The 17,502-nt window shown below is 33.0% G+C and overlaps 1 protein-coding gene across 14 annotated transcripts in view; it reads right to left on the reverse strand.

Moving 5' to 3' along the window:
- Nucleotides 1–17,502, reverse strand: part of UBAP2 (ubiquitin associated protein 2) — a 115,132-nt gene that overhangs the window by 53,940 nt on the left and 43,690 nt on the right. For all 14 annotated transcript variants that reach the window (XM_074281639.1, XM_074281640.1, XM_074281650.1 and 11 more), the window contains 4 exons: nt 14,984–15,137; nt 13,935–14,012; nt 3,665–3,719; nt 3,176–3,279 (listed from right to left, as the gene is read on the reverse strand). In XM_074281639.1, coding sequence (XP_074137740.1) covers nt 3,176–3,279; nt 3,665–3,719; nt 13,935–14,012; nt 14,984–15,137 — 391 coding nt within the window. The remainder of the gene's footprint in view (nt 1–3,175; nt 3,280–3,664; nt 3,720–13,934; nt 14,013–14,983; nt 15,138–17,502) is intronic.

Below are 17,502 nucleotides of genomic sequence, written 5' to 3' on the forward strand. Positions count from 1 at the left end.
ACTATTGTTCCTAAAGCAAGGGAAAATGAACCTTTCTGAATCAGAACTCTTTTTTAGTTATTATTTGTTTTTTGAGAGGCAACTGGGGTTAAATGCTTTGCTCAGGGTCACACAGGATTTGAACTCAGATCCTCTTAACTGCAGGGCCTGTACCACTATGTGTGTACCTTCCCCTTTGAAATAGAATTCTTCAAAAGACTGCTCAAAAAATCTGCTATCTTAAAAATCACAGAGGGAGAAAAATTTTAAAAGAGAGGGCGCCTAGGAGGATTCTGCTGTACTTGATGCAATTTTACATGGGGGGGAAAAAAGTAAGGAAAAGGAATACATTATGAAAAAAGTTAGGAAATGAGTATAACAATCAGGTTATATGAATACACGACAATATTAACATGAAGGAAGAGATGAGAGAAACAAACTATACATTAGCCTAATTTTCACTTGAAACAGATATGGGACAGATACCCAAGTGTGGTATAGAAATACTTTAAACAGAGAATAAAGTGAGGACAGAGGGAAGAAGGATTATGATAAAAGGTAGATTCTGGAAAGGATCAGTCATAAAATACTCCAGAGGGTGATATATGAAGGTAGAAGGAAAAAAGGTAAGAATTTGTAAATTTGTAAAAGAGGGGAGAGAAGGAACAGTGAAATTAAAGCAAATCATACAAAATACAAATCACTAATATTCAACACATTCCTCTCTCAGAAACACCTTTTGAAATTCTAATTTTATTTCTAGCTTCTTTACCAAGAGAAAGACCTTACGACTGTAAAAGGACTGATGAAAAGGGGAAGATGAGCACTTGGAGAGGAAGGGATTATTGTGTATTGAAAGCCAAGATAAGCTAATAAAACATTGCCTAGCTACCCTTAAGCCCAAATCAAAGGACACTGAAAAGAGCTGCTGCATGCAACTTCAGAGAGTGAGCATGAGCCATTCTGTATGAATGACCTTGGGTTTTCATTTCCCAACCCATAAAAGACAGCTGGATTAAATAACATATGCAATACATGCTAGCTAAAAATTTATGATCTTCTGTTTCTAAGTAAACCTTATACTCCTTAAAATTTTCTTGATTTATCCTAACGCATATTAATTGAAATTGCATAACATTTCAAATTAAATAGAAGGCAAAAGAGGCCTAAAAGATTGCCCAAGGACACAAACTCAAAAGAAAAAAGATTTTTAAAAAAGTATTGTCTCCTCCACTTTTTTTCCAGGTTAACACCACAGTTAGTTTTTGTCTAACCTGGAAACCAGCAGTTCTCAAAGTATAGTTGGTAGAATCCTAAGTATCCCCAGATCCTTTTAAGGGGTCCATCAGGTCAAAACCATTTTCACAATAACATTAAGATATTATGGATTTTCTTCATATACTTCAATCAAAGCAATATATCATAACAGATTAAATGCATAAGCAAATTAAAACCAGTTTCCTACTATAAGCCAGACATTAAAGATTTATAAAAAATATATATTTTTTAAAATTACTTTCTTGCTAATTTTTAAAAATTTATTTTCCATCCAAAAGGCTGTGTAGTATTTTTAATGAACTGTTAAATTTTTTATTAATTATTTAAAAAAATTTTTAATTTGTGCTTTACTATGCTCAAAGGACTATTAAATTGTGCATACCCTTTAATCCAGAAGTATCTTTGAGTCTGTATTCCAGAGAAATCATAAAAGAGAGAAAAAAGACTCATGTGCAAAAATGTGGCACCCCTTTTTATAATGGCAAGAGAACTAGAAACTGAATGAATGTCCCTTGGTTGGGGAACAGCTGAATAAGTTATGGTATATGAATGTAATAAATTATTATTGTTCTATAAGAAACGATCAGCAAGCTGATTTCAGAAAAGCCTGGAAAGACTTAGTGAAAGTAAAATGAGCAGAACCAAGAGAACACTGTACACAGGAACAACAGGAACAAGATTATATAAGCAACTGTGATGGACTTTGTCTCTTCCCCCCATCAAAAACAAACAAACAAACAAAAACCAATGAGGTGATGATTCAAGGTAATTTTAATAGAATGTGATGGAAAATACCATCGACATCCAGAGAGAACTATGAAGACTGAATATTGATCAAAGCAGAGTATTTCCACCTTTTTTTGTTGTTGTTGTTCTTTCTTGTTTGCTTATTTTTTCCTCTTTTGATGTTTTTTTTTTGGGCAGGGGGTTTCAGCATGACAATTATAGAAATATGTTTAGAAGAACTGCACACATTTAACCTATATCAGATTGCTTGCTATCTGAGAGATGGGAAAGTGGGGAGAGAAGAGAGAGAAGGCAAGAAGAAAAATCTGGAATACAAGGTTTTGTGAAGGTAAATGTTGAAAACTATCTTTGCGTGTATTTAGAAAAATAAAATTCTATTTAAAAATTTTTTAAAAAGAAAATAAAATTTGTGTTTTAATATAATATTGTCAGGTATAACTCACACAAAAAAACCCAAAAAAACCCCAAAAGTCTTTGAATTCTTAACTTACAGAATTGACTTGAAATGACAATTTTACTTATGGAGTATTATAATAGATTTCTAAGTGAACTGAAAATTAAATTATCATGATTCACTTTGACTTTCTTCTTCAACGACTGTATATATTCCTAATATCCATTAACATAATTATAAGAGATCTTATCTAGGAAACAATCATTTAATCACCCATTTGGCAATCTACATTGAAGTAAACATTTATAAACTCAGGGAAACACATGGAAAAAATTTCACTTGGAGTAAAAAAGTCCCCCCAAAGTTATAAAATATAAAGAAAATTAAAATAATAATCAGTGTGAACCTAGATAAAATTTTAGCTGTCATAAGGATAAATCATTCAGTTCATTTTAAAATTTTCAGTGGTTTTTGAAATTAGAAACAGAATGGAAACAACTTAGAAATTAAATTTGTACGTATTTGAGAAAAACAGACTCTTTAAGGCAGTTTGATTTTCCTAAATTTTGTTCCCTAAATGTTACTATAACATTCAAATGATCTGTAGCATATAATGCATTTCTTTCTAGTTGGAACTAAATTACTCTTTATCAAATATCAAATAATAAACATTATTATTATTTGATATTTGATAAAGAGTAATCGATCTCAAGTACTTTCAAAATGACTCTAACTGGAGCATTTTATTACAACTTAGTTCTCTCTGAGGAATCCTACCAGGTCCATCATCTGTATCATTCGGGCCAGCTTCCCAAACTTCTGGTTTTGTCCCAAAGCCATCAGTGGCTGAAGAATCAGTGTAGTCTGCAGGGTTAAATGTCCTAGGATTTGAAAGAATTACAAAGTAAAGATGAAATTCCAATACCAAAATTCTAAAATGTTAAAGTATGGCCACTTTGCTACAGCAAAGCCCCATTTCCTTTTACTTCTAATCTTAGGTCTTTCTCAAAAAAAAAGTAATATTTCATTCAATTACATAACACTGCATTTTGTTAATGCACATTCACACTTGCTAAATTTAACTATACAGCTTAATGAAATGATTTTATTTGTACTATTCTCCTGTACCAAATCCTTTCATGGGAATGAAACATAAAGCTGCAAATTCAATATTATAGAAAGCACCTACAGCAGAAATAAACCAACAAAAGGAAGAAGGGTAAAAGAAATAGGGCAAATTAGTTAGAGTGAAAAATTAATACTTACCCCATACCTTGTGATGAGAAACGCCCTGCCCCTCTCCCTCTGCCACGACCAAAACCTATGAAAGGAGACAAAAGTTAATTTTATGAAAAGATAATGTAAAATACTGCTTACTACTGTATAAATTAATTTCCTTAATAGCCAGTATCTCCTACTCTTTCCATAAATATTCTGTTCTTTATTTAAGAAAGTCTGATAATCAAGAACATTTTGCCTGTTAGCTAAATTTCTAATCTGGGAGTCAATGTTGTAACAAACCAATGTTGAGACAAAACCTATTAGCCTTATCTTTGAGTTGTTTAACAGGTTAGGTTTATATACTTAGGTGATAATGGTGGGAAAAAGGAGTCTAGCTCTTTTTAAATTATTATAAATTTTATTATGTTCACTCCAATTGTTGGCACAATGAATGACATCAACTGTTAGTGAAGGTTGACTTCAGAAGATAGAGTACAAGTTTTTTGGGCTATATTTAAATTCCCAGTTATAGAAATTCATAATAAAGTATAATCAATGTGGCACTAAACTGTTAGGAACTTTGAATTTCAACAGACAAAAAAACTCACAAAGAAAAGTGGTAGACATACCAAAAAAAAAAAAAAAAAAAAAAAAATCTGGGAATGATAAGGACTTATTTCCTATGGGGAAATGACTTAAAATAACGGCTGAATGTCCAGTATAGCCTGTAAAGACTTAATAACATATAACACTACTTTAAAAATGTATACAATCCAATAACCTACAACAAAGTTTTTATGACAAAATGTCTGCTTTCTAACTTAAGTCCTTTGTTATAATTATCTTTTTATCTAGTTCAACTGCCAAGTTTACACCTCTGATAACATCATTGATAAGAAATTGTCTCTTGCATTTATCTTCACTGAATATATTCCTATAAAAATAGGAAGCTATTTTACACTTCATCTGACAATAATCAAAAGGTTGAACAAATCTCCTAGTATATTTTATGTAACTGACATGCCTAAGATAAAATCTTTTTTTGGAGTACACATATATTATAAAATGATCCTCTCAACAGTCCCATGATATAGGACTTGATCCTCATTTATGAGTGTGTTTAAATGACTTTTTTGAGGTCACACTCCTAGTAAGCAATGTCTGAAACATGAGTCTCTGACCTTCCTATTTCTAATTCCATTGCTCTATCCTCTGTACTCCCATTCAACTAACTGAGAATCCCATTATAGCTTCCAGAAATAAGATGGTAGTCCCTTTGGACTTGGTCAAAAGACAGCTACATTATTATATTTGATTTTAAAAGCCAGAGTTTAAGAAAATATAAGCTATAAAAGGTTCCAGAGAGAAGCAACTCAGGATATGGGAAAGGCCTTACTTCATTATCTAATGACAATGATTGAGCACTGAGAATGTTTAGAACCAGAAACTATGAGAAATTGAAAAGGGACAAATTTAAGTTTGAGATGAGACAACTGCCTCAAGAGGTGGTAGGTACCAGATCATATCATTTCAAAGATATTCATAATTGTTGCTTTCATAAATATAGTAGCCATATCCCTCATAGTCCCTTCATCCCTCTTTATCTTTATTCTATCTCTTTCCCTAATACTAGGGAACTTTGATTCTGAAAGATAGAAAAATCTACTTGAACAAGAAGAATGGAAAGCAAGATTCAAATTTCTTGATTTCTGTATTTAGGAAAGAACTCTTTTCACAGGAATTAACATTGAAAAAAAATAGTCAACTAGATGAATGATTACAGTATTAATGACTAAGATTGCCATTAATTATTAATGAAAATCAGATGAATGATCCAGACGTAAAGTGTATTAACAAATCTTTCAAAAAAAAGTAAGCTGAATTAATTTTAGAACATGAATATAATATTACTGTTCTATAAGAAAAAATATGATGAATACAGAGAACCATAAAAGACTTACATGAACCAAAGTGAGATAAGCAAAAGCAGAAAAACAATAAACAAATTGACTGAAAGTAATGTAAATGCAAAGAACGGGAACAGAACAAATGAAAATAAAAGATTTACATGAAAAATTACAAATGGAAATAAACAGAGTCAGGAGGGGAAAATGCACTGGCAACAACAACGTATTAACAGAACTACCACTAGAACATAAGTAAAAGTGATTATTGCTATCTCATTAAGAAGAGTTATAAGACGACAACATTCCACTCCACTCTTGTGCATAAGTAAAAAGTCCACAAGTGTGTGTGAGGTCAGAATTCTTAATATGTATCAATTCTTTGCTTCAAATTTTTTCCCTCTACTTCCTTTCTTTTTATATCATTTTAGGATTATAAAGAATCTCAGAAGCAATCAGATGTCATTAAGGATAACTACAAGAAGCCCAAAATAACCTTTATTTGTGAGGAATATTTCTCACTTTTGTAACATGCAAAAAGAAAGTCAAACATACAAATCAGGAAATGATGATTTATTTTACTTAAAGGATCGTTAAATTCCCTTAAATATCAAACCAATGTTTTAAAATAAAATCAATTGAATCAATCAACACATATTTAATTTCCTACAGAATGAGTCAGTAGGACAAGATTATGCAGAAACAAAAAGAAATATGAAACAGTTCCTAGGCTCAGAGACTTACACTTTAACATAGAAGACAGCACATATAAAAATACATGCACAACATATAAAAAGTGAAAACAAGCTATTTTATGCAGACAGGGTACAATCTGCTGGTAGAAACAGAAAATGCTTTGAGCTGAAATATGAAGTAAATCAAGGAAGTCAGTGAGGAGGAGGAGTATAAACAGAAGGCACAATATATGAAAAGGGGAAAAGTAGGATGTATTGGAAGTGACATTAGAAACAAGGGAGCATAATAATGACAAGTGTTTAGCCAAGGAGTTGAAGATTTGAAATATAGTGGTAGCTATGAGAATAAAGGAAAATTTATGAATTCTACAGATATGTGGAATATGAAAACATAGTTGCAAAACTAGGTACCTGCATGGATGCTGGCAAGAAAAAATGAGAACAAAATTGAGAAAGGGATTTAGGGAGAAAGTGAATAAAGCTAATGGATTTAGTTTTGGACATGCTGAGATTAAAGTGTTTATAAGGCATTCTGTTCCAGTATGTCCAACAGGAGGTTGGCAAAGCAATAATAAAATGCAGAAGATCCAACAAAGAAGACAAAAGAAACACAGAAGGTTCACTGCTTGTTCACAAATCTGGAGAAAAAGAGGAAATAATAGGGAATGAAAATATGAAGGGGTTATGATGTTGAATTTCTCATGACAAGATTATGAGGCTACATGTTAAATATATATCTTAAAATAGCCTACATTTAAAGTCTGATTTTATATTTTATGCTGGTAAAATTATATAAACAAAAAAAATGCCCACTGATTAGAGAATTGCTAAATAAATTGTGGTACTCAAATGTAATAAGGATTTTCCTTACTGGTCAATAATAAAAAACAAACAAAATTAATATAGAGAAGGAACGGACATGTTAAGCAAATCTAAACAAAATTAAGTAAGCAGAATCAGAAAAACAGCATATAAAGATTACAATAATATAAATAGAAAACAACAAAAAAAGCAAAATTCAATGTTGATTATGATAGCTCTCTTATGCAAAGAGAAGGGAATGTGAAAACAGAGTAATATAAGAAAAAAAATACCAATAATAAACACTATTTTTAAAAAAATGTTGAAAAATGATAATGACTTCAGCTAGGGCTCAAAAAGATAATGAGAAATCATCTATCTCTCTTCATAGTCATGTTCCTTGGCAAAAGCAGATGCTGCATGTGATGTCAAACTTGTAATTTTGCTGAACTCCATCTCCCATACCTTAAATTCTTTATTTTAAGGCAATTTTCTAGTAGCAGCTTACAGAAAGAATATAGAAACAGGTGATATAGAAACAAAATATATTATTAACAATCTTTTTGCCTGAATTAAAAATACTTTCTTGGGGGAGGGGGGGAGACTCTGAAGGACAATATCTGCTCTCTATAATAGACACCACAGATTTTTGGTGTTCTCTCCTCTTCTAATGACACTGGAATTCCTCACTAATAATGAGAAATTCAAATTAAAGAAACTCTGATGTTGCAACTCACATCTATGAAATGATCGAAAACTACAAGAAAGAAAAATGACAAAGATGTGGGAAAATATTGATCTAGCCAATCTTCAATGCTATTTGACACCACATATAAAATCATTAAATTGCTCACAAATACTTTAATGGAGTGAAGTAAGCAGAGAGAACAATATACACTGAATCAATGTAAACAAAAACTAAGACATCCAAAATGAGCATTACAAAATGGTAAAGAACAAGTTTGCATCAAAGATTTGAAGTAATGTTCTTAATCTACCATTTCTGAATATTACATATGTTTTTGGACATTTTTGTTGTGCTGATCAGTTATTGACTTTTCCCCCTGTTTTTTGTTATAATGTAGCCCCCTTGGGGAAGCAGAAAAAATATTTGAGTAAATTGTGGTTAGGTGAAAAAAGCAAAAGGCATTTTTAAAAGCTTTTTTTAAAGTTTATCCTTTAAGTCATCGGGGGGAGGGAGTGGGGGATAATTTAGAAAAATGAATACAAGGGCTATTATAAAAAAAAATTACTCATGCATATATACTGTGGAAAAAAATTCTAAATAAAAAAAATAAAAATAAAGTTTATCCCTTTTTTTTTTTTTTTAGAAGTAATTCAAAACAGATCCCAAAGAGAATGATTTTATAACAAGAGCAAAGCCTCAATGAAAAAACATACATTAGCCACAAATCCAATTAAAATTTCTGGAAAAGATTTATTAAAGGATAAATGAAATGGACTTCTCATGCCAAGATGGTGAAGTGAAGAAGGAATCCCCTAAATCCTTGAGAAATTCTTCAAAAAACTAGAAAACCTCTTCAGAATTGATCTAGGAAGGAGAAGTATATGGGCCAGAACTCTGAAACAAGGATTCTTACAAAGTGTTAAGTCAGTGGAATTGATGAGACAAGGGTTATCTAGTTTAGCATGGTGATTAATAGTTCTCTAAGTTCAGTATGATTGATTTAATCTTACAACAAATAATGATTTCTCTAGTGATATAATAATTGGCTTATACTCAATGTAGAGCATATAAGCTGGGAGCCTCAGCCAGATTCATTCAGAGTTAAAGACAAAGGACTGGAGACAGAAGCTCTCAGAGCCAAGAAGACATTCATTCCATTTTTGGTCAGGTTCCTGGTGGCTCTCCTGAGAGGCACAGATATTCATTTCATCATCCATCTTTGTGGTGGCTGGAGTGTTGAAGCACAAGCTCTTGGATTCAGACTCACTTCATCTCATACCACCATGGTGACAGGCTGTCCTCCTTCCCTTCTCCACTAAAACCAAGACTCTGGTAGGCCTCTAAGAAAGCTGGCCAGGGCCCCAGGCAAGGAGACAAGACTTTGAGAGAGATAATAAAGGATTTGGACTTGAACACCTGGCTGCACTTGTGGTGATTACTCTACTGAAAAGAAGACTGCACCAGAGACCTCAAGAAAAACCACCAAGAACATTACATAGAAGTAGCTTATCAGCATAGCAGGAAAGGTCTGTCCACTGGGGTGAAAAGTGGAGCTAGATGCAAAACAATGCCACCCCGGCATAGCAGCTGCCCAAAGGGAGGTCCCACCCCTAGTCCAAGTAAAAAAAAAAAAAAAAAAAGCCTACCTTCTAGAAAAAGCCAGCAGTAAGAGCACTACAGAACCAGAGCTCAACACCAAGTCAAGCTCCCCAGTACTCTTCCCCCCCCACCATAAAAAAAGCAGAGTGATACTATGGTGATAGGGAAGGTCAAAGAATAAACTTAGAAGAACGCAGTAGTGTCAAAATGGCTACATGTGACTATGATCAAGTCATATCAGGAATGACAAGCTGATTTAATATAAGGACTTTTCCTCAGCATAATTGATGATATGAACAAAAAAAGAGAGAAATCATATGATTATGTCAATGATTGCAGAAAAGGCATTTGACAAAATCCAACATTTATTCTATTAATAACACTAGAGAACACAAGAATAAATGGAATTTTCCTTAAAATGATAAATAGCATCTAATAATGATGAGGTTTAGATTTGGGGTACCCAAATGAAAATGAGGTCTAGTGGCGGTGCAAGCAGTTCTCTGTAAAGGAATTTACAGACCCGAAAACCTAGATTGAAAGAAGAGGTTTATTATGGGGATTGGAAGTAAAGTTAAAGCCTAGTTAAAGGAAATAGATGAGGATAAAGAGAAGACACTGGAAACATTCCAGTGGGCAAAGAGTCGTTAGGATGCCAAGCTAGTCTGGCTCTTTTATAATAGGGGGTTTTGGCTACAAGCTGAAAGGATCTCGTGGGTGGAGTCCCAGGTTGGTTCCTTGCTGGATTTCAGCCAGGGCTAGAATCTGAATTGAATTCAATGGGTTTCTGGACTCAGCAAGCCCCATCTAGATAACAAAGATGAAGTTGTCCTTGGGGTGGGGTCCCCTCACTGAGGCAGAGTGAAGGGAGTTTTCTCCTTTAAGGATTTTTCAGAGTTTTGGGGTTCCCTCTTCAATAAAATCAGCAAGCATCATCTATAATGGGGATAAAACTAGAAGAAGCATTCCAAATAAGATCAGGGGTCAAAAAAGTTTGCCCATTATCACCAATATTATTCAGTACTGTACTAGAAATGTTAGCTTTAGCAATAAGAAAAGAAAAAGAAATTGACAGAATTAGAGTAGAAGAATAGTAATATTCATTTTAGATGTCTTTCTTTATATTGATTTATTTAATATGTATTGTTTATTTCTTTTGAGTACAGTTCTATTCCATTACATTTATGGCTAGTTGTTGAATACTCGTTTTTAATTCTTTGCTTTTATAAAACATGTTGATATTATAAAATGATTTCACATAATTTCAGGTAATAAATTTAAACAGAGGAAGATGTGGGGAGAAATCTGACATTTGAAGCTATTATGGAACTGGTGAAAAACAGAACATATACACAGAGCTGGGACAGAAATATATTTCCTTCAAAAGGGACACAGGAGGGACAATATGAGAGAGAGAGAAAGAGAGGGGGGAGGGGGAGGTAGGGGAGAGGAAGGAGGGAGAGAAAGAAAGAGGAAGAGAAAAAGAAAAGGAAGGAAGGAAGGGAAGGTGGAAGGGAAGAAGGAAGGGAAGGGAAGGAAGGGAAAGAAAAGAAAGACTTTCAAAAATTCAATTGCTATTAACACATACCCTAAACCAGGGGTCCGCAAACCAGATGAGGCCCACTGAGGACGTTTATGTGGCCCTATGGCAAAATCAGACTCGAAGTGAGGTTCGATCTAAACTTGTGTTAGCAACGCATACTTGCAGCACTGGGCTGAGGTGGTGGAGACAAGAGTGTTGAGGCGCTCCAATAGTCTGAGGGACAATGAACTGGCCCCCTATTTAAAAAGTTTGAGGACCACTGCCCTAGACTCACTAAGTATATCCCTTCCCAATATCCCACAATACTAGAAGCCCTAGGAATAAGGAAAGAGTTCAATTAAGGCTCACCCCTACTCTCCAGTCTACCGGCTCCCCTTCCCTTTTCTTCTTCCTAGTACAGAGACACTGGCTCCAGATGTCTGCTTCAACTTCCATAGCCAGTTTGGTCATAGCTCTTCAAAAGCACAAGCATTCTGAGGGCTGCAACTCAGAAGAGCGCTGCAAAGCTCTGAACTGTTGGTGCCAGTGCAATGAACTAAAGTACAAAGGGAATGAAGTACTTTCTCCAGGTCAGAATACCATGTATGCGAAGTGGGAAGTGAAAATCTCCATCAAACCAAAAAGAATCATCACAGCACACAGCTGGAGACACTGCTGACCACTCAAGAGTTAGAGCAAAAAATTAGGCTGATGAACTTCCAGTTTGGAAGGAAGACAAGAGACATTGAATCCAGTCTCCAAGTAAACTACAAAGAGGAGGGAGTCAGAAAGCAAGCGATGAAGAAAATAACAAGAGAAAAAAATACCAAAGATTTCAGGATGAAAACTCAAAAGATATTTAATACCAACAAATAAATCAATAGCATAAACAATACCAGAAGGAAATACAGCTTCCAGATGTAATAAATATGTTCAGGCAAAAGAAAGGAAAATGATCTAACAATTAACAAAAAAGAGGATCCTATGAAATTTGATAACAAGGAACCACAATATGCTGTTCCAGAGTTCAGAAGAGAAATGTGAATTATGAGAGCAGAATTTATGACCTACATAGCAAAAATAAGCAGAATTTAAAAACACGAACCTGCAATAGCAAGCTCCACAAAGAAACAAAAGAAATACAAACATATAGAAGTAAAAGACAGTCTAAAAGAAGAGAAGCAAAAAAATAATAACATTAATATATACTCACTATATGCAAATAAAACAAACTGAACTCATTGAAGATAGGATGCAGAGAATCTATAGAATAAAGTATATCCCCCCCCACACACACACACAGAGGATAACAGTATTAAAAAATCCTAACACAGTAACAAAGAAAATAATAAAACTTCTTAGAATTATTATTTTTGCCTAGAACTTCTAACATAGAAAATGAAATTTCAGTCAAAAGAATTCACGGATAGCCTTAATATGATAAGATTTTGATCAGCAGGATGATTTCAGAAAGGCCTGAAGATAATTATATGAGCTGATGCTAAGTGAAGTGAATAGAACTAAGAGAACACTGTACATAGCAACAGCAAGAAAAATTATATCATGATCATCTCTGATGGACTTGGCTCTTTTCAACAATTAGATGATGTAGGCCAATTCCTACAGATTTGTGATAGAGCCATCTGCATCCAGAAAGAGGATTATAGGGACTGACTGTGGATCACAACATAGTATTTTTCACTTTTTGTTGTTGTTGTTGTTGTTTGCTTGCTTTTTTCCTTCTCATTTCCCCCCTTTTTTTGATCTGATTTTTCTTGTGCAGCATGATTAATGTGCAGTTATATTTAAGGGAGTTGTACATATTTAACCTTATTGGATTGCTTGGAAGGAATCGAAATTTTGAGTTTTGCAGGGGTAGATAGCTGAAAGCTATCTTTGCATTATTTTGAAAATTGAAAGATATTATCTGAAAAAAAATTTTAGTAAAAAATATGGTTTTAAAAATTTGGTGGTATGCATCTCGCTTTTACATTCAAACATATTTGGTATTCAGTCATTTCTATTCAGTTCTTAGTTCAGATTCTACTTACGTCCCAACTAGATTTTTTAACAGCCTTCTAATTGGTCTCCTTACTTCATTTATCTATCTCTCCTCTACTTGAATCTATCATACAGCTGTCAAAATCATTTTCCATGAGCTAGTCTAACCATATCACTATCCTACTCAATAAATTGCGGATCCCTAGGATTTATTACAGAATATGTGTAGCCTTATCACATAATACTCATTTATTCTATGTTCCAACCAAACTAACTTTCTTACTATTCTTCTATTGAACACACCTTTTCCTATATTTAAGCCTTTTTACTGATGCCCCCCCCCCAACCTGGAATTTTTTCTCTCCTCAATATCTCGCTTTCAAAATATTTTAAGTTTCAAGATGCACCTCACGCATCACTATTTACTTGAAGCCATTTCTGAGCAACAAAATTGCTATAAAATTCCCACTATATCCCAAAAAATTAGTGTACATTTTCTATATAGCTATAAATCTCTCTCTGAAAGAATGTAAGATGCTTGAGAGGGAAATGGCTAGTTCATTTTGTCTTTGTATTCCCAATTAGGCACAGTATCTTGAAAAGTAGGCTTATAAGAAATGCTTTGTCAGTAATTGGCCTTGCTTTAAACCTGAAAAAAGACCTGTCATTTCTCTTCCTTTCCCTGATATTTATTTTTATTACAATCATTCACCATTTTAAGAAAAAAACTTGCTCCACTCTTAAGGGTATCTTCTAGAAGGAGATCAGTAACATTCAAACGAAAAAAGAACCATTCTCTTCTAAAAAATTTTTTTAAGATAGCGAGGTGTCTAATTTTATTTTTAGGAAGAATCCCATAGTTCAACTATACATTAAAACATCACATATTATATTTGGTGAAGCTTAGCATTTATATCTTTTAACTCAAAAAATGGGGCTAAATGTTTCTGATAATCAGGCCAAGACTAATAGATTTCTTTAAAACAGTAAGAAATAGAGTCCTAGAGAATGCAAAAAGCCAAATTTCCTTTAATGGATTCCTCAAACAAAATACAATGTAAATCATAACCTCTTTTCACTTTCTCTTCTATTTTTTAAGTCTTACCTCTAACACGGCCACGCTTGCCACGATCTGAAGGCTTATCCCCTGGATTGCAGTCAACTCCATTCTCTTCACTTCTAACTATGGAAGAAGAATAACAAAATATTCAACTTTCTTTGCCAGATCTTTTCATACATGACTTCAATGTAAGGATTTTGAAATACTGAAGGAGGACAGAGAATCTAAAAGAAGTTTAGTGCAGACAAAATATTCTGTTACTGAAAAAAAAAAAAATTTTTTTTAAACAAAAATAAATAAATAAATAAATAAATAAAAACCCAAACCCAGAATGCCAAAAGCTAAACATTCCTGCTTCCTTACCAAATCAGGTTTCAGGAATAAGAAAAAAGTGTCATAAATTAATCATTTTGATCCATTACTTTTTGACTCTTGTCCAATCCAAAGTCCCTTCCTTTTCCTGTGAAATGAATGTGTTCTTTGGTAACTGTCCAACATAAAAAAAAAAAAATTGTCCAATATAACAAATAACAATATAACAGATCATATGTAATTATTTCATATAATGCAGCCAGATGAAGCTGAGGCAGCATAAAAATTAAAAAGAGTATCAAAGTTGTGCCAAATAAGAATCTTCAGATTCATGGTTCTCAAAGATAATTTCATCCTTGGAAAAAATAGTAACATATATGAGAGATAAGAGTTTTCTGAGGAAACTTATGAATTCTGAGCAAAAGAAAAATATCTCCCAAATACTATTCCTAATATCATATTTACTAGATGAAGATTCCAGAGTAACAAACTTCTTTATTAAACTTTAATAAAATATGCTGAATGTGAAAAAAATTCTAATATAATAATACTTAGTCCAAAAAGAAAAGAAAACAACTTTCTCTACAATAAGAAAATGTATCCCCCTCAAAATACTTTGGAACAAAACATAAAGGCCAAAAGGACAAGATGGAATTGGTGTTGGCTGTAAGTTAGTTGATCAGTATTGATGTTACATTTTTCAACACCACCTTTTTCAGCTTCAAAAAGCTGGAAATGCTATTTGGGGGGAAGAAGAGGGTTAAAGGAAGATTTGCACTTACAATCTCTGCCACGACTGCCACCTCTTCCCCGCCGACTGTTACTGCCACGTACACGATTTGCTTCTTTATCATTTCTCTTTTCTCTATTCTCTTTATTTTCTGAACTCTCTTTTCCAATACTCTTCTTTTTACCACCTACAGTCTCCCATGAAGTCTAGTTGCAGAGAAGAAAATGTATTAAATGTTCAAAACTAAATGAAACTTTTTATCTTTTCCCCATAAAAATAGCAATAAAGCAATGAAAGCTTTTAGTTGAATACCCAACATAACAATTCATCTATTTTAAATTTTCTCCTATCTTGAATGTTCATTTTCTAACCAAGGGTTTCTTTTCTATATTAATATCTAAAGCATAAAAAACCCACTCATTTTCACCTAGCAAAGTGATGGGTTACTACCCAGATTTGGATAAAACTCTTAATACCATGAGGTACTGTGATATAGAACAAATAAAAGGCTAGGAACCCCAAATACCAAGGTGCAGGTCCCACCATTTCTATTGCCCACTGTGTACTTTAGACAAGCAATTAAATTAAGCAACAATGGCCTCAAATTAATTACATATTTGAAAAATGCAGATTATATACGCCCTGTTTAACACCTGGATTCCCAGGTAAAAATCCAGTATTACATAAATGTACACAATACCACTAAGTTTTAAGATAATACTGACAAAAAGTAACAGATAAGACAAGGAAAGGACATAAAGAAAGCAAAGAAAAAGAGAAAACAAATTTCCTTTCTGTAGATGATAAGACAGTATACTTGGAGAAACCCAGAAAGCCAACTAAAAATAAATTGGAACAATTAAACCTCATCAAAGTAGAAGGATTAAAAAATAATAACATAAAATAGCCTGAATTTCTATAACATATAATATACATATATGTATGGAAATATTTCTATAATATAACCTAACAAAAATAGAAAGAGAAGTATTACATTTAGAATACAGAATGTATGAAATACATAGGAGTCTACACTCCAAATACAAATACTATCTCTTTCTGCTAATAAAGGAAGAACAAAATTATTAGAAAAATATTCATTACTCATGGCAAGCTAAAGCAGTATGACAAAAATGACAATACTATCCAAATTAATTTACTTATTTAGGACTATAGCAATAAAATTACCAAAAGACAACTTTATATAACTAGAAAAAAATAGTAAAATTTATTTAGAGGAACAAAAAGCCACAAATTTCAAAGGAAATAATGGAAAAAGTAGAATGAAAGGGCAAGTAACAATACTATATCTCCAACTATACACTCATGAAAATAATTTAGTATTGACAAATTCAGAATGATCAGTGTGGGGGAAAAAGTATAGAACATACAAAAGTAAATTCAGCCTAATGTTCAAATAAACTCAAAGACTCCTATTAGGGTAAGAAATCACTATCTGACAAAAAGTTGTGAGAAACTAAGTAGCAGGGTCTGAGAAATTTATATTTATATTTCTTATTATATACCAAGATAAGACCCAAATGATCATGTAATAAAGAAAATACTTCATTATCAAACAAGATATAGAGAGCATCACAGAAGACAAAATGGACAGTTTTAAGAATGTAAAATAAAAAAAAATATAAAACCCTGGTTGTGGCTGCTTCTTAGATGTGAGAGAACAAACCCACTCACTGGAGCTCATCCCTTCCCCAACGTCTGCCACCCCACCCCCCTGCTGGCTAAATGAAATTACTTTAGAATTAACTGCTTCTACTGTTTAAAGGAATAGCTTACATTTACATGGTGTTAGTAACTCAATGTTTGTTTATTTTTCAAGTCTGTAGTAGTTTTAAGGCAAGATCATTTGTGATACTACGTCAAAGGTTCTACCATTTAAGCAATGCCAGGAACTAAGAAAAGTTTGTTAAATGTATGGTTAACTGCAAATTCTCTAAAAAATGGTTATTTCAAAACCTTTTCAACAAATTAATATTTATTAAGTGCAGTATGGTTTCATTGTTCAATGAATATAACCAATTATTTTCTTGCTCTGTAGGAGATAGGATTTAAAACCTAATTAACGAAACTTGCTACTGAGATGAAATCTCTTAAGATTATAACAGCTATTGTTTTGATGAATTCAAGGCTAGAAATCTAGTTCAGGATTTGGGCTATTCCTACTCTAGTAAGTAAATATTATTGGATAAGTTACACCAGAGAAGCAGTGAAAGAAAAACAGGATGGCATGGAAAAATAGAATGACTCTAGAGAGGTTATTGGCAGAAGAAGAACATGTGCTGTAATTGGAAGTAGTTTCACTCCTAGGACAATCCTATCAGAAGAATTAGCAGAGAATTCAGGGATTAATTAACCATTCTGTAAAAGGAGATTTGTGCAGGGTTAATTGACTTTTATGAAGTGGGATGTAAAAAATTGGCTAAATGTGAGGGGTCAGAAAAGGATGTGGAAACCAAATTACTAAAAAGAAAAAAAGTGGGACTGTGAGAAGTAGATGGGCATTTGTTTTTCACATTTATGAAAATTCAACTGAAAAGATGAAACTTTGTA

This window comes from Sminthopsis crassicaudata, chromosome 1 (genome assembly GCF_048593235.1).
Source record: "Sminthopsis crassicaudata isolate SCR6 chromosome 1, ASM4859323v1, whole genome shotgun sequence".
Lineage (NCBI taxonomy): Eukaryota > Metazoa > Chordata > Mammalia > Dasyuromorphia > Dasyuridae > Sminthopsis > Sminthopsis crassicaudata.